Raw genomic sequence first — 21923 nt, forward strand, 5'->3', positions numbered from 1 at the left:
TGCTTCAGCAGGGTCCCTGTCTGTTTCAAGACTTACCGCGGCTGCGTTTGACGGCATGGCGGTTGAACGCCGGATCCTAAAGGAAAAAGGCATGCCGGAAGAAGTCATTCCTACTTTGATTAAAGCAAGGAAGGAAGTAACCGTGCAACATTATCACCGAATTTGGCGAAAATATGTTGCGTGGTGCGAAGATCGGAGTGCTCCGACGGAGGAATTTCAACTGGGTCGATTCCTACATTTCCTGCAATCAGGATTGTCTATGGGTCTCAAATTGGGATCTATTAAGGTTCAAATTTCGGCCCTGTCGATCTTTTTTCAAAAAGAATTGGCTTCAGTCCCTGAAGTCCAGACCTTTGTTAAGGGAGTGCTGCATATACAGCCTCCTGTGGTGCCTCCAGTGGCACCGTGGGATCTCAATGTGGTTTTGGAAATTCTAAAATCTCATTGGTTTGAACCACTAAAAAAGGTGGATTTGAAATATCTCACATGGAAAGTGACCATGCTTCTAGCCCTGGCTTCGGCCAGGAGAGTGTCAGAACTGGCAGCTTTATCTTACAAAAGCCCATATCTGATTTTCCATTCGGACAGGGCAGAACTGCGGACTCGTCCGCATTTTCTCCCTAAGGTGGTGTCAGCATTTCATCTGAACCAGCCTATTGTAGTGCCTGCGGCTACAAGTGACTTGGAGGACTCCAAGTTACTGGACGTTGTCAGAGCATTAAAAATATATATTGCAAGGACAGCTGGAGTCAGAAAATCTGACTCGTTGTTTATATTGTATGCACCCAACAAGATGGGTGCTCCTGCGTCTAAGCAGACGATTGCTCGTTGGATCTGTAGCACAATCCAACTTGCACATTCTGTGGCAGGCCTGCCACAGCCTAAATCTGTAAAGGCCCACTCCACAAGGAAGGTGGGCTCATCTTGGGCGGCTGCCCGAGGGGTCTCGGCATTACAGCTCTGCCGAGCAGCTACGTGGTCAGGGGAGAACACGTTTGTAAAATTTTACAAATTTGATACTCTGGCTAAGGAGGACCTGGAGTTCTCTCATTCGGTGCTGCAGAGTCATCCGCACTCTCCCGCCCGTTTGGGAGCTTTGGTATAATCCCCATGGTCCTTTCAGGAACCCCAGCATCCACTAGGACGATAGAGAAAATAAGATTTTACTTACCGATAAATCTATTTCTCGGAGTCCGTAGTGGATGCTGGGCGCCCATCCCAAGTGCGGATTATCTGCAATAATTGTACATAGTTATTGTTAACTAATTCGGGTTATTGTTGAAGGAAGCCATCTTTCAGAGGCTCCGCTGTTATCATACTGTTAACTGGGTTTAGATCACAAGTTGTACGGTGTGATTGGTGTGGCTGGTATGAGTCTTACCCGGGATTCAAAATCCTCCCTTATTGTGTACGCTCGTCCGGGCACAGTACCTAACTGGAGTCTGGAGGAGGGTCATAGGGGGAGGAGCCAGTGCACACCACCTGATCTGGAAAAGCTTTACTTTTTGTGCCCTGTCTCCTGCGGAGCCGCTATTCCCCATGGTCCTTTCAGGAACCCCAGCATCCACTACGGACTCCGAGAAATAGATTTATCGGTAAGTAAAATCTTATTTTCCTATTGGCCACTAATAGACATCTATGCTTTTAGCCAAAATGTATTTGCACTTTTTTAGGGTGCAGGCTGATGTCCTCATTTTCCTACAGACTTAATGTGGCTATTACCAGTACAAATTACAGTGCGAGTGCTTTTTCCCATTAAACTGCGCCGGAATCGTGAGCGTGCATAGCTGCGCTAAGTGAAAATTATGCACAGCTAATTGAATATGCCCCACAGTGTTAACGTACATGTCACTTGCTGTTCGGACTTGTGTTGTAGTAAACATGAGACTCATCAATGATTCATTGAACAGGCATTGTTAATGTACCTCTGTGTTAAACTTTATGCAGAGTACTATTATCCATGCAAATGAGCACTTATGACCTTATTAGACGCAGTGATATTAATTAAGCTCAGCTAAGGACACTAAAGCTCCAGGGATAAACACAAGAGATGTAGTGTACAGTAAAACGTCTATTCAGTAATGGGCTTGGTAAATCTACTCAATTGTGCAGATTTGAATTTCAGCTGTTGCTACATTCAGATTACACTAATAATACCCCTTTCAGACAAAAGTACCCGGCTTCAACCCGGATCAGACCAGGGATACAGAGCACGGGTTGATGCTGGGGCTACCCCTTTCACACATAGGTGGCGACCCAGGTTATTTTCGGGACGTCACCCTGCACAGCGGACCTGGGTCTTCCAGTGAACGAACAGACAAACAGATAAAAATTCAGATTTTTTTTTTTTGTCTCTATAGTTCATAAACAGTCCCTAGAAGTATATTTCTAAAAAAAAGAAATGGCTGTATACAGACACAACCTTTACAGTTTTATAATATGTATAGATGTAGCCCTTTTCTGAGTTTTTACAGTATTGTATCTGTTACTGTGTTCATAAAATGGGGGAAAAAGCAGTTTTCTTTTGGTAAATCTGCAAAGCATTCAAGAGATCCAAATATATTTTACAAGGAAAATACAATACACCAGTTATACAGCATAAAACCCATCTGATGACTTTGAGGTTTTTTATGTACTCAGTGACTTACATAAAACAATGTATAGAAATGGCTTATAGAAATTACTTTAAATGTCATTGTCTCATTTAAGTAACAGTTTAATTCTTCACTAAATAACTATGTACAGTTATACGATTAGGTTGAAAAAAATAACAAAGTGAATCTTCACATTTAACTGTCTTCCCGTTGAGTTGGCCAGAATTTGTGTAATCCAAAATTGTATCACAAATGCATAATATCTGCATGCTAGAAAATAATTTATCACACTGCTTAAATTTATAAAGGGGATATGAAGGGATTATGAATTGGAAAGTATGGGGCATTTGCTTAGAGGAGTAGGGTGCTGGTTCTCTGTCACCCAGGTTGCATAGAATGTTGTGTAACAAATTATATAACAATAGTCTAATATAAAATTTTAAATATTTACTGAAACTATTCATGTAAATGTTTACTTGTGCTGGGCATACATGCTACAATTATCTGGCCGATCCGCCCGATATCAGTGAATTGGCCAGATAATTGCAGCGTGTATGTGGCCGACCAATCTGAAAATATTGATCGGTCGAGCATCCCTGATCGTCCAGCATGTCCCCCTGATGCAATATTTCCTAAGTGTCTGGTTGGCTGCATCAGTCAGTGTATGCCCTACCGCAGCCAACCAATGGAAATTTCCCTGTTCCTTCACATGGGAAGGAAAGGGCAAATGTCTCCTCTCCTAGTGTGGAGCGGTGATATCATGTGACATACACTCTGACAAATCTCACAGTGTATAGGCCCATACACACTTGACGATAAAATGAACGACGTCGTTCATTTCAGCCCTCATCAACGACGTCGCTCATTATATCGTCAAGTGTGTATGCATCCGACGACCACCGATGCGCAGCCCCGCGGGACGTTAACGACCCTCGCTTATCTGTGGAGCATGTATGCTCAATTTCCACTATGGTCGTTACCGACCAGAGACGTCGTTGAATGTGTATGGTGTGAAAGACCAACGACCAAGCCACTGTTCACCAGCCCTGTTCCCAGCTCATTATTTTAATAAACTGTTCAGCTTGGATGCTTCAACGATGAATGGTCTTTGGTCTTTCGTCTTTGGTCGTTGGTAGTGTGTATGCTCATGTCGTTTGCTCAGCTGTTCAAGGGAAGTTCAAGGGAAGTCGTTAACGACGGTCGTTAACGATGTGTGCATCGTCAAGTGTGTATGGGCCTTAACCTGGATATTGGCAGTGGCAGATAAAATGCCTGTAGGTCTGACAGGCATTTTATCTGCCCGTGTATGCCCGGCATAAATTGAGTGGTAGCAATGTATTTTTTCATGTTACCTATAATAGAATAAAACAATTTAATTAATAATGTAACTTTCTCTATCGTCCTAAGTGGATGCTGGGGTTCCTGAAAGGACCATGGGGAATAGCGGCTCCGCAGGAGACAGGGCACAAAAAAGTAAAGCTTTTACCAGATCAGGTGGTGTGCACTGGCTCCTCCCCCTATGACCCTCCTCCAGACTCCAGTTAGATTTTGTGCCCGAACGAGAAGGGTGCAATCTAGGTGGCTCTCCTAAAGAGCTGCTTAGAGAAAGTTTAGCTTAGGTTTTTTACTTTACAGTGAGTCCTGCTGGCAACAGGATCACTGCAACGAGGGACTTAGGGGAGAAGTAGTGAACTCACCTGCGTGCAGAGTGGATTTGCTGCTTGGCTACTGGACACTAGCTCCAGAGGGACGATCACAGGTACAGCCTGGATGGTCACCGGAGCCGCGCCGCCGGCCCCCTTGCAGACGCTGAAGAGAGAAGAGGTCCAAAATCGGCGGCTGAAGACTCCTGAGTCTTCATAAAGGTAGCGCACAGCACTGCAGCTGTGCGCCATTTTCCTCTCAGCACACTTCACACAACAGTCACTGAGGGTGCAGAGCGCTGGGGGGGGCGCTCTGAGAGGCAAATAAAAACCTTATTAGAGGCAAAAAATACCTCACATATAGCCCACAGAGGCTATATGGAGATATTTAACCCCTGCCTAACTTCAAAAATAGCGGGAGACGAGGCCGCCGAAAAAGGGGCGGGGCCTATCTCCTCAGCACACAGCGCCATTTTCTCTCACAGAAAAGCTGGAGAGAAGGCTCCCAGGCTCTCCCCTGCACTGCACTACAGAAACAGGGTTAAAACAGAGAGGGGGGGCACTGATTTTGGCGATATTGTATATATATAAAAGATGCTATAAGGGAGAAACACTTATATAAGGTTGTCCCTATATAATTATAGCGTTTTTGGTGTGTGCTGGCAGACTCTCCCTCTGTCTCCCCAAAGGGCTAGTGGGTCCTGTCCTCTGTCAGAGCATTCCCGGTGTGTGTGCTGTGTGTCGGTACGTGTGTGTCGACATGTATGAGGACGATGTTGGTGAGGAGGCGGAGAAATTGCCTGTAATGGTGATGTCACTCTCTAGGGAGTCGACACCGGAATGGATGGCTTATTTAGAGAATTACGTGAGAATGTCAACACGCTGCAAGGTCGGTTGACGACATGAGACGGCCGACAATCTATTAGGACCGGTCCAGGCGTCTCAGAAACACCGTCAGGGGTTTTAAAAAACGCCCATTTACCTCAGTCGGTCGACACAGACACAGACACGGACACTGAATACAGTGTCGACGGTGAATAAACAAACGTATTTCTCATTAGGGCCACACGTTAAGGGCAATGAAGGAGGTGTTACGTGTTTCTGATACTACAAGTACCACAAGAAAGGGTATTATGTGGGAGTGAAAAAACTACCTGTAGTTTTTCCTGAATCAGATAAAATAAAATGAAGTGTGTGATGATGCGTAGGGTTACCCCGATAGCAAATATTGGCGTTATACCCTTTCCCGCCAGAAATTAGGGTACGTTGGGAAACACCCCTTAGGGTGATAAGGCGCTCACACGCTTATCAAGTGGCGTTACCGTCTCCAGATACGGCCGCCCTCAAGGAGCCAGCTGATAGGAAGCTGGAAAAATATCCTAAAAAGTATATACACACATACGGTGGTTATACTGCGACCAGCGATCGCCATCAGCCTGGAGATGCAGTGCTGGGTTGGCTTGGTCGGATTCCCTGACTGAAAATATTTTATTCATGTAGAGCATTTAATAGGATGCATTCTATATATATGTATGTGAGATGCACAGAGGGATATTTGCTCTCTGGCATCAAGATAAGTGCGTTGTCCATATCTCTCAGAAGATGTCAGGGACACGACAGTGGTCAGGTGATACAGATCCCATACGGCAGATGGAAGTATTGCTGTATAAAGGGAAGGAGTTATTTGGGGGTCGGTCCATCGGACCTGGGGACCACAGCAACAGCTGGGAAATCCAACCTTTTTTACCCCAAGTTACATCTCAGCTAAAAAAGACACCGTCTTTTCAGCCTCAATCTTTCCTTTCCCATGAGGGCATGCAGGCAAAAGGCCAGTCATATCTGCCCAGACATAGAGGTAAGGGAAGTAGACTGCAGCAGGCAGCCCTTTCCCAGGAAAAGAAGCCCTCCACCGCGTCTGCCAAGTCCTCAGCATGACGCTGGGGCCGTGCAAGCGGACTCAAGGTGGGGGGGTAGTCTCAAGAGTCTCAGGGCGCAGTGGGATCACTCGCAAGTTGACCCCTAGATCGTACAAGTATTATCCCAGGGGTAAAGATTGGAGAGTCGAGACATCTTCTCCTCGCAGCTTCCTGAAGTCTGCTTTACCAACGGCTCCCTCCGACAGGGAGGCAGCATTGGAAACAATTCACAAGCTGTATATCCAGCAGGTGATAATCAAAGTACCCCTCCTACGACAAGGAAAAGGGTATTATTTTTCCACACTATATTGTGGTACTGAAGCCAGACGGCTTGGTGACACATAGTCTAAATCTAAAATGTTTTGAACACTTACATAAAAGGTTCAAATCGAGATAAAGTCACTCAGAGCAGTGATAGCGAACCGGAAAAAAGGGGACTATATGGTGTCCCTGGACATCAAGGATTACCTCCATGTCCAAAATTTGTCCTTCTCATCAAGGGTACCTCTGGTTCGTGGTACAGAACTGTCAATATCAGTTTCAGACGATGCCGTTTGAATTATCCACGGCACCCCGGGCCTTTTTACCAAGGTAATGGCCGAAAAGATGTTTCTTCAAAGAAAAAAGGCATCTAAATTATCCCTTACTTGCACGACCTAAAAAGGGCAAGTTCCAGAGAACAGTTGGAGGTCGGAAGAGCACTATCTAAAGTAGTTCTTCGACGGCACGACTGGATTCTAAATATTCCAAGAATCGCAGCTGTTTTCCGACGATACGTCTGCTGTTCCTAGGGATGATTCTGGACACGGTTCAGAAAAAGGTTTTTCTTCCCGAGGAAAAAGCCAAGGAGTTATCCGACCTGTCAGGAACCTCCTAAAACCAGGAAAGGTGTCTGTACATCAATGCACAAGAGTCCTGGGAAAAATGGTGGCTTTTTACGAAGCAATTCCATTCGGCAGATTCCATGCAAGAATTTTCCAAAGGGATCTGTTGGACAAATGGTCAGGGTCGCATCCTCAGATGCACCTGCGAATAACCCTGTCGCCAAGGACAAGGGTATATCTTCTGTGGTGGTTGCAAAAGGCTCATCTATTGGAGGGCCGCAGATTCGGCATACAGGATTTGATCCTGGTGACCACGGACGCCAGCCTGAGAGGTTGGGGAGCAGTCACACAAGGAAGAAACTTCCAGGGGGTATGGACGAACCTGGAAAAGTCTATTCACATAAACATTCTGGTACTAAGAGCAATCTAAAATGCTCTAAGCCAGGCGGAACCACTCCTGCAAGGAAAACCGGTGTTGATTCAGTCGGACAACATCACGGCGGTCGCCCATGTAAACAGACAGGGCGGCACAAGAAGCAGGAGTGAAATGGCAGAAGCTGCCAAGATTCTTCGCTGGGCGGAGAATCACGTAATAGCACTGTCAGCAGTGTTCTTCCCGGGCGTGGACAACTGGGAAGCAGACTTCCTCAGCAGACACGATATACACCCGGGAGAGGGGGGTCTTCATCCAGAAGTCTTCCACATGCTAATAAACTGTTGGGAAAGACCAATGGTAGACATGATGGCGTCTCGCCTCAACAAGAAACTGGACAAGTATTGCGCCAGGTCAAGAGATCCACAGGCAATAGCTGTGGACGCACTGGTAACACCTTGGGTGTACAAATCAGTATATGTGTTTCCTCCTCTGCCTCTCATACCAAAGGTATTGAAGATTATACGGTGAGGAGGAGTAAGAAATACTAGTGGCTCCGGATTGGCCAAGAAGGACTTGGTACCCGGAACTTCAAGAGTTGGTCACGGACGACCCGTGCCCTCTACTTCTGAGAAGGGACCTGCTACAACAGGGTCCCTGTCTCTTTCAAGACTTACCGCGGCTGCGTTTGACGGCATGGCGGTTGAACGCCAGATCCTAAAAGGGAAAGGCATTCCAGAAGAAGTCATTCCTACCTTGATTAAGGCAAGGAAGGAAGTCACCGCGAAACATTATCACCGCATTTGGCGAAAATATGTCGCGTGGTGCGAGGATCGGAGTGTTCCGACGGAGGAATTTCAACTGGGTCGTTTCCTACATTTCCTACAATCAGGATTGTCTAGGGGTCTCAAATTGAGATCTATTAAGGTTCAAATTTCGGCCCTGTCAATATTCTTCCAAAAAGAATTGGCCTCAGTTCCTGAGGTACAGACTTTTGTTAAAGGAGTACTGCATATACAGCCTCCTGTGGTGCCTCCGGTGGCACCGTGGGATCTAAATGTAGTTTTAGATTTCCTCAAATCCCATTGGTTTGAACCATTGAAAAAGGTGGATTTTAAATATCTCACATGGAAAGTGACTATGTTACTGGCCCTGGCTTCCGCCAGGAGAGTATCTGAATTGGCGGCTTTATCTTATAAAAGCCCTTATCTAATCTTCCATTCGGATAGGGCAGAACTGAGGACTCGTCCGCATTTTCTCCCTAAGGTGGTATCAGCGTTTCACCTGAACCAACCTATTGTGGTGCCTGCGGCCACTGGCGACTTGGAGGACTCCAAGTTGTTGGACGTTGTCAGAGCCTTAAAAATATACATTTCAAGGACGGCTGAAGTCAGAAAATCTGACTCGCTGTTGATACTATATGCACCCAACAAGTTGGGTGCCCCTGCTTCTAAGCAGACGATTGCTCGTTGGATTTGTAACACAATTCAACTTGCTCATTCTGTGGCAGGCCTGCCACAGCCTAAATCTGTTAAGGCCCATTCCACAAGGAAGGTGGGCTCATCTTGGGCGGCTGCCCGAGGGGTCTCGGCATTACAATTCTGCCGAGCAGCTACGTGGTCGGGGGAAAACACGTTTGTAAAATTCTACAAATTTGATACCCTGGCAAAAGAGGACTTGGAATTCTCTCATTCGGTGCTGCAGAGTCATCCGCACTCTCCCGCCCGTTTGGGAGCTTTGGTATAATCCCCATGGTCCTTTCAGGAACCCCAGCATCCACTTAGGACGATAGAGAAAATAAGAATTTACTTACCGATAATTCTATTTCTCGGAGTCCGTAGTGGATGCTGGGCGCCCATCCCAAGTGCGGATTATCTGCAATACTGTACATAGTTATTGTTAACAAATTCGGGTTATATTGTTAAGGAGCCATCTTTAAGAGGCTCTTTCTGTTATCATACTGTTAACTGGGTTTAGATCACAAGTTGTACGGTGTGATTGGTGTGGCTGGTATGAGTCTTACCCGGGATTCAAATTGCCTCCCTTATTGTGTACGCTCGTCCGGGCACAGTACCTAACTGGAGTCTGGAGGAGGGTCATAGGGGGAGGAGCCAGTGCACACCACCTGATCTGGTAAAAGCTTTACTTTTTTGTGCCCTGTCTCCTGCGGAGCCGCTATTCCCCATGGTCCTTTCAGGAACCCCAGCATCCACTACGGACTCCGAGAAATAGAATTATCGGTAAGTAAATTCTTATTATCATGATGAATAATCCGGTATCCGGACTCCAGGTTGACAACAAAAAGGTCGACACACCTTAGGTCGACATGGCCAAAAGGTCGACATGGAAAAAGGTCGACATGAGTTTGTTAAAATAAAATAAAAAATCTGAACTTTTTCATACTTTATGATCCACATGGATTGGGAACGGTAACCTGTGCAGAGCGCAGCGGCAGCGGAGTGAGGCACCATGCCCGAAGTTCGCTCACCATGCGAGGGAACGCAGTGCACTAATTGGGGTTCCCGGTCACTCTACGAAGAAAACAACACCAAAATAACATAAAAACTCATGTCGACCTTTTTCCATGTCGACCTTGTTCATGGCCACCTTTTGTCCATGTCAACCTTTTGCCCATGTTGACATAAGGTGTGTCGACCTAAAGTGTCGACCAATTGGCGTCGATCTAAGGTGTGTTGACCTGTTTGGTGTCGACCTGGAGTCCCAGACCCGAATAATCCATACGATCAAAAGTATTTGTTAAAGTGGATTATTCGAAACAAAAAAGGATATTTATCCATTCGTCCAACTATAAAATAAAGACTGTCTTATAAAGTACTTCCGCTCTCCGTAAATTGCAGTCTATTTTCATTGAATTGCTGAAATACATACATACCACTGACAATAGAGTAAATAAGAAGGAAGAGACCACAGTATATAGGGGTCTATTTACTAAGCCTTGGCTGGAGATTAAGTAAACGGAGATAAAGTACCAGCCCATTAGCTCCTGTCATTTTTCAAACACAGCCTGTGACACGATAGTTAGACATGACAAACAGATAAAAATTCAGATTTTTTTTTTGTCTCTATAGTTCATAAACAGTCCCTAGAAGTATATTTCTAAAAAAAAAAAAAAGGCTATATACAGACACAACCTTTACAGTTTTATTATATGTATAGATGTAGCACTTTTCTGAGTTTTTACAGTATTGTATCTGTTAATGTGTTCATAAAATGGGGAAAAAAAGCAGTTTTCTTTTGGTATATCTGCAAAGCATTAAAGAGATCCAAATATATTTTGCAAGGAATTGGCTGGTACATTGGGGTCAATTCGATTTGCCGACAGTTGAATAGCGCCGGGAATTAGCTCCCTCCACTATTCAATTCTGCTCATGTTAAGTCGTGAATGCCCGTTCTCCCGGGCTTAGCAGGTTGATTTGTCGGGGAGAACGGGCATTTTCCAACTTAACTGTCCGGCGCCATGTGGATTTCCGACAGAATCTGCCTTGCGCTGGCCCTGCGCCAGCTTTTTTGTCGGATTTCTGCTCGCACCCCCTGGGGGTGAGAGAAGAAATCCTGACAATTAAGTGTCACATGGCGCTGTATTGAATAGAGCCGGGAGCTAATTCCCGGCGCTATTCAACTGTCAGCAAATTGAATTGACCCCATTATTTCCTTCCACATTATCTCCATCCAAGGCTTAGTAAATAGACCCTTAATCCATAAAAGTACATGTACAGTACATATTTGCTTAATGGATGGTTTGTAATCTAGAAATGTTTATTTATGTTGGTGAATTTGCTTACATAAACATTTAACTCTTAAAGGCACAAAAGTATTGTTTCATGTCTGGTCATTATGAATTTAGCAATACGTGAGTAATATAATGAGGTCGCAAGTGATGTAAAACTAGTGATTGGACAAGTAAAGACCTTTCCCTCTTTCCATGTTACAGGCATGGTTGTACCAGTCAGTGTCTTGGAAAAACATAGGTGAAAAGTAAAGCCTGATAATAAAATCAGTGTTGACGTGATTGTCTTTGTTACATGACTGTAACAATGAACCACAATTGCTGAAGGAATTCAGTCCACACATCCTGTAACAACAGTAATACCACTTTCACACCGCACAAATAACCCGGTATCGACCCGGCATATTGCCGGGTCGACATGCGGTGTGAAAAGGGCATAGCCGAAATCGCGTGTTGCCTGACCCGGCAATTCAACCTGGGAATAAAGCAGTGTTATACCCGGGTTGAATACCGGGTCAGTGGCTGCGTAAACGGGCTCCAGGGTCGATGCATCCCGGGACCCGTTTACTACAGCAGGGAGAGGCGGCGCAAAGAGGATCTCATCTCCCAGCCCCACCTCCACCGCTGAACCCACCACCGGCTCCGCCCCCCACTGCTATGGCAACCCGCCCGGCATATTGCCGGGTTGGGGAAGCCTGCAGCAGCGGCCAATGCCGGATCCCACCCAGGAAGGACCCGTTTCCAGTGGGATCCGGCATTGGCAGTGTGAAAGGGGTATAAGAAATAAAATGACTCGTTTCGGTCCTTGGATATAGGGCTGTTTGGCCTCACTGTTAAGTGCTGCCCAAAGGAGAATTTTTCAAATCCAGCTTAGGTTTGCAGTAACGTATCCGAACGTCCCCAGTTTCTGTATGTGTATGCATATTTCTTTATGTGCTTGGTCATTTAGAGCCTTTGTGATAAAACGTAATGAAAGTACTGTTGAAAGAAGTGCTATTATACTGTTTGAACTGCTCTTACTGTCATTACCACAAACTAAATAAAAGCGCAAGCAGCACTGACTCATATGAAATAGGATTAAGATCTGTTTTATGAGGAATCAGTGCAGAAAATGATAATCGTTTATTTACATGTTAAATCCAGGTAGGGGTTTTCTTAGCACAAGAATAAGAATTTTATTACTGGATTAAAGCAGATTTTATTTGATAATAATTACTAGAGAGAATCCAGTGAATCAGATATATATGACAGAAGGATTAGCACAAATGGTATCTGGTGGGATCACAGGCTCCAAGCTGTATATACAGTATGTAGAGAGGAAAGCGTTTTACATATGATCCCACAGATTTTATAGCTTAACCCCTATGCGCCCTACACACTTGCCGATGTGTGCGAGCGATATGAACAGTGTTGTTAAAAAAGATTTCAAAATGATTATCTTCATATCTAGATGAAAATGTCTAGAGAAGTGGGTTCATAAAGTGCACAGGATACAGTCATATCATTAAATTAGGTCACTATTGCTTCCATGACTGGAAATACATGTGACACACTGTGAGGCAGTTGTTTGGATGTGAACACAGCTCAAAATACAACTGAGGCACTATGCCACATTCTAAACCCATTAGTCAGTGGGCATGTAGTGGTATCTATAAGAATTGAGATGGTGGCACCTGACATGTAGTCAGTGGTTATTTGCAACCATAGTTTTACAGGGCCTTTACAGTCAACATGTTTTAAAAACAATCTGGTATAATGTATTTATGTACCATGTAATAGAACCTCTCTATTAGCCCTCAGGGGGTTCGTCAGACCACGTTTTTTTTTTCAAATTGGGCGAGTAGTGCCTGTAAAAAAACAAAAATTGCTTTAAATCTTGCAACAAAACCACCAAATGCATTTATGACTACATTTTTATGCATTTGTGATGCTTTGAACTCATAGGTAATAACTTTGTTGATTTCTCTTCCAAAATGGAGGTTTTCTTGGAACAGATAGAACCTTCTTTATAGACAACAATTTTTTTTACCTGTTACAATGTTTCCATACTATCGGTGTCATTTAGAACCACCTAAATAGTTAATCCCGCTGCAATTAATTACTGTAACAATAGAGGAGATGGGATGCGGTCAAGATCCCGCCGGACGGGATCCCGGCGGTCGGAATCCCGACACCGGGATCCCGACCGGCACAATGCTGACATATTCTCCCTCTGTGGATGTCCACGACACCCATAGAGGGAGAATAAATTCCGGGCCTGCAGCGTGGCGAGCGCAGCGAGCCCGCAAGGGGCTGCATTGCGCTTGCCCCCCCTGTCGGCATTGTGCCGCTCGGGATCCCGGTGTCAGTATTCCGACCGCTGGGATCTCGTGTGGCGGGATCTCGTACTGATCCCAAGGAGACCTACTGTAATTCAGGTTTTATCATACTCCCTTGGCCTGCCTGTCAGCAGTGGCCTGGTAACATTATAATTTCCCTATCTAAAGTACATGCACTCATTGCTTAATATATCTATTACAGGTCATACTTTGTACTAAGCCTTGGAGAGTGATAAAATGGAGAGAGATAAAGTACCAGACATTCAGCTCCTCACTGCCGTGTTACAGACTGTGTTTTAAAAATGACAGGAGCTGACTGGTTGATACGTTATCTTTCTCCACTTTGTCACTCTCCAAGGCTTAGTACATCTCCGTTTTGTGTTCATTGTTTGTACCAGTGCTTTTTAATATTTGCACAATTAATACATATGGTCTATATATATAAAAAATGTTTTGCATAGTTCCGTGTGCAATATGCATGTATTAAAAAGACAGTTGTTATGCCCTTTCTCCCGAGATTAGCAATTATCCCATGGGTGGCAGATTTTCTTAAGGAAAAAAGAAAAAAAGAGGGAGCTGTAGGGACAACATCCAGTAGACTTTCACATAGAGAAAAGTCGTCTCATCCAATAATATATGTTACCTTGGTAAGCCAGAACTTGGTAGTCTAGCAGGCAGTTTTTTAGCCTTTGTAAATTCTAGTTTATACTATATGGTAGACACAAGAAGACTAGAGATGTGGTGTGTAGCAATTAGCGATTGTCATTCACAACACAAGTCATTTATATAATGTCTCATATGAACTGAATGCTTTTTTTATACCCATATGCATATTTGTATATACCCGCACCTTGATGGGTTTTTTTTTTTGTAAAGATTGTCTTTAAGTGTTTTTATTTCAAAGACAAAGATAAAATGAGATTAATGAGCCATTGTAAGTGAGTGAGAAGCTAACCTTGTTGGCTGCCTTTGTGTACCTTGGCAGCATTCTCAGTGAGTTTAGCTGGCTAGATATATTTATGTGAACAGTTGTTCTTTTGCTATTTTTGATTCACTGAAAACCTAACAAACCATGGTGAGTAATCACAAAAACAGAAGCATCATTTTTCTGCCAAGCATACACAGTCAGCAAGTCATCCATTCCATGTACCGGCTAATAATTTGTTGTATGAAAAGCCTTGTTGATGGAAATCACGTGATTAATGTTTGGTATTTTTTAATTAGCAGCGAATAAGCTAGTTATCAGACATGAATCACCTGTTTTAAACACTTAGCTGTTTTGTTAATTGATTAACCAAAACAAAAACATATTGTTTTTTCCCTTTATGATGGGTAAAGCAAGCTGTGACTTGCCACCCATTTTTGAATCCCCCCCCCCCCCCGTATACTATTGTAGTTACCAGTTGCTTTCTTTTGTAAAGTAAAAGGTTGCTCCAGTTTATTTACATACTGACATGTTTTGTCAAAGCCTGAAATACCACATATAGGAGCCATATGGTGGTTTAGTTCTATAGAATTCATGAAAGTGTTTACGTTACACTAAAGCTGGGTACACACTAGAGTAGGGGTGGGCAACATGCGACCACAAACCGATCCTGCCTGGCCCGCTGTCCCCCACAGTGTGCATTGACAAGCGGCCTGACTGGCTGAGCCGCTTGTCATTGTGCTACAGAGCTCCGAGATGCGGCGCCGCTGAGGAAAGAACTGGTCACATCACAGGGTCTGCTGACCAGGATTTCCTCTGTGACATCAGGTGCTAGGCGGCGTGGGGGCGGAGCCACCGCAGGAGTGTGCAGAGGGTAGCGGGCAGCAGCAGCGGTTCTGTGCAGCGGATCGGGCATTGTTAAAAAAAAAGACATCAAAGGTTGGTAAAGGGATCTGTCTGGTGTTTAAAAGCTGCTATATGGGTCTAGGGGAGAGGGGTATAGACCAGGGACGTGCTGTGAGCTAAATGGCTCAGGAGGCACTGGCTGGCCCCAGAGCCAGATTTACACACAATATATGAGTCAAAGGGTACATCTGGGCATAATACACAGGTGCAGCAGTATAAACTGCTGGAAATCTGGTGAGGTTTGATCAGAGAAGTGCAGAAAAGACAGGCGCCTCACCTGCCATAGACTTTTTACTCCAGAGTTTTGGCTATAAAAATTATTAGAATAATGCAAAGAAGATATTTCTAACATATTCTTTGCATTTATCATATACTTTACACAGTTAAAACTATGACACAAACGTAAGTATGACAGGAAAGGCTCTGCCTCACCCCACCGCACGTCACTGGTATAGACTACTATATAGGGGGGGGGGGGATAGTGACTGCTATATGGGTTCAGGGGACGGAGGGGAGTAGAGACTGATACATGGGTTTAAGGAAGATGGGAGAATAGAGACTGCTATATGGGTCCAGGGAGGGGGGAATAGTGACTGCTATATGGGTCCAGGTGAGGGGGGAGTAAGAAGCTGCTATATGGGTCCAGAGGAGGAGGGGGGGGGGGGGGGGGAGTATTTTATGTGTGGCCCTCGAATATTCACTGGAAGTGTTAAGCGGCCTCCAGCTTAAATAATTGCCCACCCCTGCACTAGAGCGAGGTCGTTCCAAAATGCTGTTTTGGAATAACAAATCTCTTACATCGCTCAGTGTGTACACAGGACTGCACATCAATCTTACCGTCCGCCGCTAGCCTCTTTTATGTTAATGAAGGACGGAACATGTTCGTTCCATTCTTCATTAACATCTGTGTCTGTGTGTACTGCCAATCCCCGCTGACCGGCATTTGTTTCGTTGTCGGAATTAATGTCGTCGCTTCAGTATGGGGATGCCCGCATTTAGGAGACTGGTGCCAGAATCCCGTCTGCCAGTAAAACTTACCCAGCTTAAGTCATGCCTTATATAGTTAACATTGTAAATTGAATGAAGCTACTGTAAAAAATGTTAGCATATTAACTAGATAAGTCTAAAGGGGGGTACACACTAAAGAGATGTGTGGTGAGCGACCTATCACAGACCGCTCAGCACACATCTCTCCCCCCGCACAGCACAGCGCGATGTGTGCTGAGTGAGGGGGGGTGTACGGGGGGCCGCTCACTTCACACAGCGCTGAAGTGAGCGACCTGCTAGACTGAGCCTGCATGCAAGCTCAATCTAGCACCGGCGATAGTCCCGCACATCGCTATCGCTGGAGGGCATACACACAACAGATCCATGCTTAAGTTCTAAGCAATCTAGTCAGATTGCTTAGATTTTAAGCACGGATCTCTCCATGTGTACCCCCCTTAAGACTACACGTCTGAAATCTTACATCTGTTAACAATGTAGATCTTTGACTGCAGCAAGTCCTACTATAAAGTATACACTGCAGAATAATAGATCCCATTTCAATTCTTCCTTTAAAATCTGACAATCGCAAATTGGTTAATTCATAAGATAGTTTTCTAAATCCATGTCTTCAGATATAAGCACTTTAACAAGATCTCAACTGTCCACATGTACCATCAACTCCTACTTCTGTACATTTATAGCCTTGACATTGAGCACTGGACTGTAAAACATTCAGTACATGAGCGTACAGTAACAGGAGAGGTTGAAAACCTGTAAAATGTTTTTTTCTTTCTTTCTTCAAAGCATGCTTTATTTCGTCTGTAGACACCGAGATCCCTTAATACACTTCTCGTTTATTGTTTTTATTACATGCAAAATAGATTGATACTAGGGTTATGTTATAAGGGACATCTGTTACTTAAAATGTGTTAAAATATGAGGTATAAATTTAGATGATTTTTTTTTTTTTTGCAAAATAGATGATCTTGTCAGTCATAGGGGCTTTTTCCTCTCCACTTAAGTTCATTATTTCCACTTCTCTTAAATATCAAGTACCAATTAATCATTTATCTCAGACTTTGTTCCTTGTGTACTCTACATCCTGTAGTGTCCCCACTCAGCATTGTAGAAGCTCTGTTAAAACAAATCTGTATTATTATTATTATTATTATTAATTGCTACAACAACAACATATTGCTGCACTTGATCCGTGTTTTAAATGAACCACAAATATGACTTTTACAATTGGCCTATAAAATTGCAGAAGTGTTTGTGATTGTGGTCACACTACCTAACCAACATTTCTGTTACTAAGTGGAATGGTAACTTCTTCCTTGCAAGAGGGACTTTTAGCATAAGTCACAGACAGACATTATAAGGCCCTGAAATATTGGGGATGATTCAACTGTTTATTGCGCCCAATCTCCCTTCTAAAGCGATATTAAAAAACAAAAGTTTGCACTTATCAAGTCCAGATAACCCGGTTTTAGCCACGTAAAATGGTTAAACCCAATCAATGTGTTGGGCGCAATGCGAAAAGTGCAGTTTGGGTGCCCAAACAGGTCACTTTTCGCTGATTTCAGCTCGCCAGCATGGGGAACTGTGAGCAGAAATTGTGCTCAACGACAGCAGTTTGCGCCTGAATGGAGCAACAATTGAATTGCTCCATCGGGTGCTATCTAGTGGCTGCCGGTACGTAAACGTAAGAGAATTGAATTCTGGTCATTGTTTAGAATTGCAATTGTAGTATTGCGTAGCAATGCGGCACTTGACAATTGTTTTCTCCATATATATGTGTTTAAATATTTTTTTTTTCTTCTTTTGCAGATGACAAGGGATACACAAGAAACAATCTGGGGATGGTCACACACTCACTTCTCCAAAGTCTAGCAAGGAGTATTAACAGCAGATGGAAATTCATATATCTAATGTATTAATGTTTACATGGTTTAAAGGACAACATAAAATAGTTCTCCTCAGCAACTGTGAACTGTATCTAATTCCAGTTGCTAATGCAGCTGCGGAAAATGCCTACCATTAAAAAAGAGCAGGAATGTGCTGATACAAGAAACGGTATGGAGAACTTACTTGTGCTTAATTCCAATATGCCCGACATGTCTGAATCAATGGACTCTAGCAATGATATGTTGTACAATGAGGGGATGGTCGGGAAAAACAAGTCCTCATCATGTCGCAGGAAAAGGGAATTTATTCCAGATGAAAAGAAAGATGCTATGTACTGGGAAAAACGCAGGAAAAACAATGAGGCTGCAAAGAGGTCGCGAGAAAAGCGCAGGTTAAATGACATGGTTCTGGAAAATAAACTAATTGCACTGGGAGAGGAAAACGCAAACCTGAAAACAGAGCTGCTGTCCTTAAAACTTAAATTTGGTTTGATAAGTTCTACATCATACGCTCAAGAAATACAAAAGGTTACTACTGCTACCGCTGTGTATTTTCAGGAATATGGAAATGCCACTTCCAGTGTAAGGTCTTACTCAGAAGAACATGAACATCCTCTCATAAGCAGTAGCTGTATTTCTGTAATCAAGCACTCCCCACAGAGCTCTCTTTCAGATGTATCTGAGGTATCGTCTGGAGAACATGTCCAACCAAACCCCATCCAAAACAACTGTAGAACTTCTGAAAGTAATTTTCAAAGGATAAAGCAGGAACCTATGGAAATAGAGAACTTTTCTCGGGAACCTAGAGAAGATAATCCCTCCTACGCAACATCGATTTATCGGAACTTTATTGGCAGTACGTTTCCTGCATACTCACATTCTCCTCCTCTGCTGCAGATTAACAGTTCCTCCAGCAACTCCCCGAGAACATCAGAGGCTGATGAGGGAGTGGTTGGAAAGACTTCTGATGTGGAGGATGAGCAGCAGGTTCCTAAAGGTCCAATCCACTCCCCTGTTGAGCTGAAAAATGGTCATACAACAGTCATAAAGGTCCCAGAAGTGAATTCCTCTGCACTGCCCCACAAACTGCGAATAAAGACAAAAGCTATGCAGGTCAAAATGGAAACACTGGAAAATGTGTTTGATGCCACACAAAAACTGCCTTTGCCAATTGACATGTCCTCCAAAAGGCACTTTTCTCCTGAACAACATAGTAGTGAAACCATGGTACATTCATCTTTGTCACCTTTGTCAGTTCAAGTGACTAATATCACAGACTGGCCTATAAAATCAGGACAGTGGCACCATAAGGAACTTGAAAGACTCCCAAATATTTGCAAAACTGCTGGAATTGTTGGAATGACAGACAATGTCTATAAAGCTCCTGAGCCGGAGAGCTTGTATTTAAAGCGAGGTATAGCAAATTTATCTGCTGAGGTTGCCTCACTTAAAAGACTTATAGTTACCCAAGAAATATGTACTTCAGATTCCAGCTAAATTACTACTGAAATGAAAGCAGATGCTTAATGTAAAGGGTGTTGTTTGCAGTAAATTGATATGTTTTGTAAAATGCTCATTTTCACTGGACTTGTGACGTCATTTTACTGTTCTGTCATGTAATGATGTCCTACTAAATATTGTCTTTTTTGTGCACAATTATTCTGAAAACTAGATTGTGTTATGATCACTCTGCCTTGTGTACAGTTACGTAGCAATTGCAAGGTTGTAAATATTTTAAACATTATTTTTGCTGGTCTGTTATAAATTGTGCAAGTTACTAGTTATAATAAAGTATTGGTGACAAATAAGGGACCTTGGTCTTTTTCAAGTGCAACAGACAGGGTATGTGTGTTTACAGATGTACCAGTGTGAATATCCTCAATGTATAAATCGCCTTTATGTAGTTTTGTGTCATGTATATGTGACAAATAAGTCAATATTGAATGGTGTTACAGTTAAATATTACTAGCTGATGACTTGGTCATAAAAGGTAGAATTGTTTTGTATATTGTATTCTTTGATAAAGTTTCCGAGGATGTGGATTGAAAGATAGACAGTACATAGATAGTCAATAAATTGACACCAATGGTCAACCTGGTCAAAAGGTCAACAGTTAAATTGTAGACATGATCGACAGGTTCAAAATGATGATATGCAAATGTTCGACACATGTTTTTTTTTCTTATTTTAACCCTAGCCCTGCCCCATGTGCCTAAAGTTGGGTGCACATGGTACGATGTGTACCCACCGATGTGACGGTCTGGCGGCCATACACATGGAGCAATCCGGTGCACGACTAATTGCTATGCCGCCCCCCATGGATCATCCCATGCAGCACCCCATGCAGCACTATGTGGGGATGCGTCATCGGGAACGCCCACATTGTTTGACAAATTGTTCCAGGTGTACCCATCTTTACTCTAACCATCCTCTCTAGCAGCCTAATACTAACCCGCCCCCAGTTGCGTAACCCTAACAACCTTTTTTTTTTTTGTCAACGTGTGTGTCAACTTTTTGATCCTGTTGACCTAAGTCCATGGCAACCATTTAACTGTTGACCTTTTAACACTGCAAACCTATTGTCTGTCAACCATCTAGTATCAACGATGGATTGTTTATCTAGGTAATGTTTACCTACCATCCTGAATAGGTTGTCTGAATAAAGTGAAGGGTCTGAATGCTCATATTTTGGAAGGCATCCTGAATGATTATCAGATTTATATGTTTCTGTTCAAAACCTCAAGACAACACTATTAACCTTAGAAGTGAAGAGATGAATCAAATGTTGCTAATAATGGTATCAAAAGGAACATGGCTCCATGTATATGAAAAAGCACAGAAACTTGTACTGATGGCTCATCAGTTTTGGAGTGTAATAAATAGAAATCTCCTTTACAGCTAAATCTGACTTTTAGATTTGTCTTATTGGCTCCTGAATTCTAAAATTCTGAATAATAGAAATATCATGCTTGATTTTCTGTTTCTTTATGAGTAATTGCCTGGTAGAGGATGGCAATTTTATACATTTATTAAGGTGCATTTGACTAGCACACTTTTAAATCATCTTTATAATATCTGAATAGCCCAATTTTAAAGCAGGTGAGCATAGAATAACCTGTAGTCTATACCCAGAGCAAAAGACTATTTCACATAGTGACATTGAAGTGACATGTTCTGTGAAGCAAGAAACCCTTTTGTGTTAGACCCTCCATGGTGCACTTCAGTACATTTTTGTATTAAGATGAATTACAGTTATTTGTAGTAGGATGTGTTATTGCACAAATACATAAAAGTTATGCTGTCACTTAGTAACCGCTGGTAGTGCAAGAACAACCCCACCCCCCAAAGCCAAAAGGGCAGCCCCATGCAGCTGGTTTTCCAGGGGCTCCTTCATTCCTGTTACAGCTCCCATCAAAAACCATACTTTTTGGCCTCTATTTTGACCAGTTTTCCAGTCCTGGAAGAAGGTAAGCTTCTCCATAAACATTATAGGCCTAATTCAGCGGTGGGCGCTAAGCAGTAGCTGCTGCCACTTTCATCATAGCCAATACTGCAAACTTTGGCTAATGCTGCAGCCAATGGGCGGTCTATTGTCTATTGAGACGCCCCCCAGCTGCAGCTGTAATTCACCATGTTTCCCACACAGGTACACCATCGAGCGAACATGAACCACACCATTGGACTTCTCAGCAACCCTATAGTTGCTCAAAATGTACGACGGTATTTGGCTGCCGGTGTCACTGGAACTGTGTCTTTCAATACCCACTGACTCGAGCCACCCCCTG

At 43.4% G+C, this 21923-nt stretch overlaps 1 protein-coding gene across 2 annotated transcripts in view; it reads left to right on the plus strand.

Annotated features, from left to right (window-relative positions):
• Positions 1-21041, plus strand: part of NFIL3 (nuclear factor, interleukin 3 regulated) — a 37889-nt gene extending 16848 nt beyond the window's left edge. For both annotated transcript variants that reach the window (XM_063913672.1, XM_063913673.1), the window contains exon 2: positions 18062-21041. In XM_063913672.1, coding sequence (XP_063769742.1) covers positions 18247-19635 — 1389 coding nt within the window. In that variant the 5' untranslated portion in view covers positions 18062-18246 and the 3' untranslated portion in view covers positions 19636-21041. The remainder of the gene's footprint in view (positions 1-18061) is intronic.
• The last annotated feature ends 882 nt before the right edge of the window (positions 21042-21923 follow it).

Source organism: Pseudophryne corroboree, chromosome 1 (assembly GCF_028390025.1).
Source record: "Pseudophryne corroboree isolate aPseCor3 chromosome 1, aPseCor3.hap2, whole genome shotgun sequence".
Lineage (NCBI taxonomy): Eukaryota > Metazoa > Chordata > Amphibia > Anura > Myobatrachidae > Pseudophryne > Pseudophryne corroboree.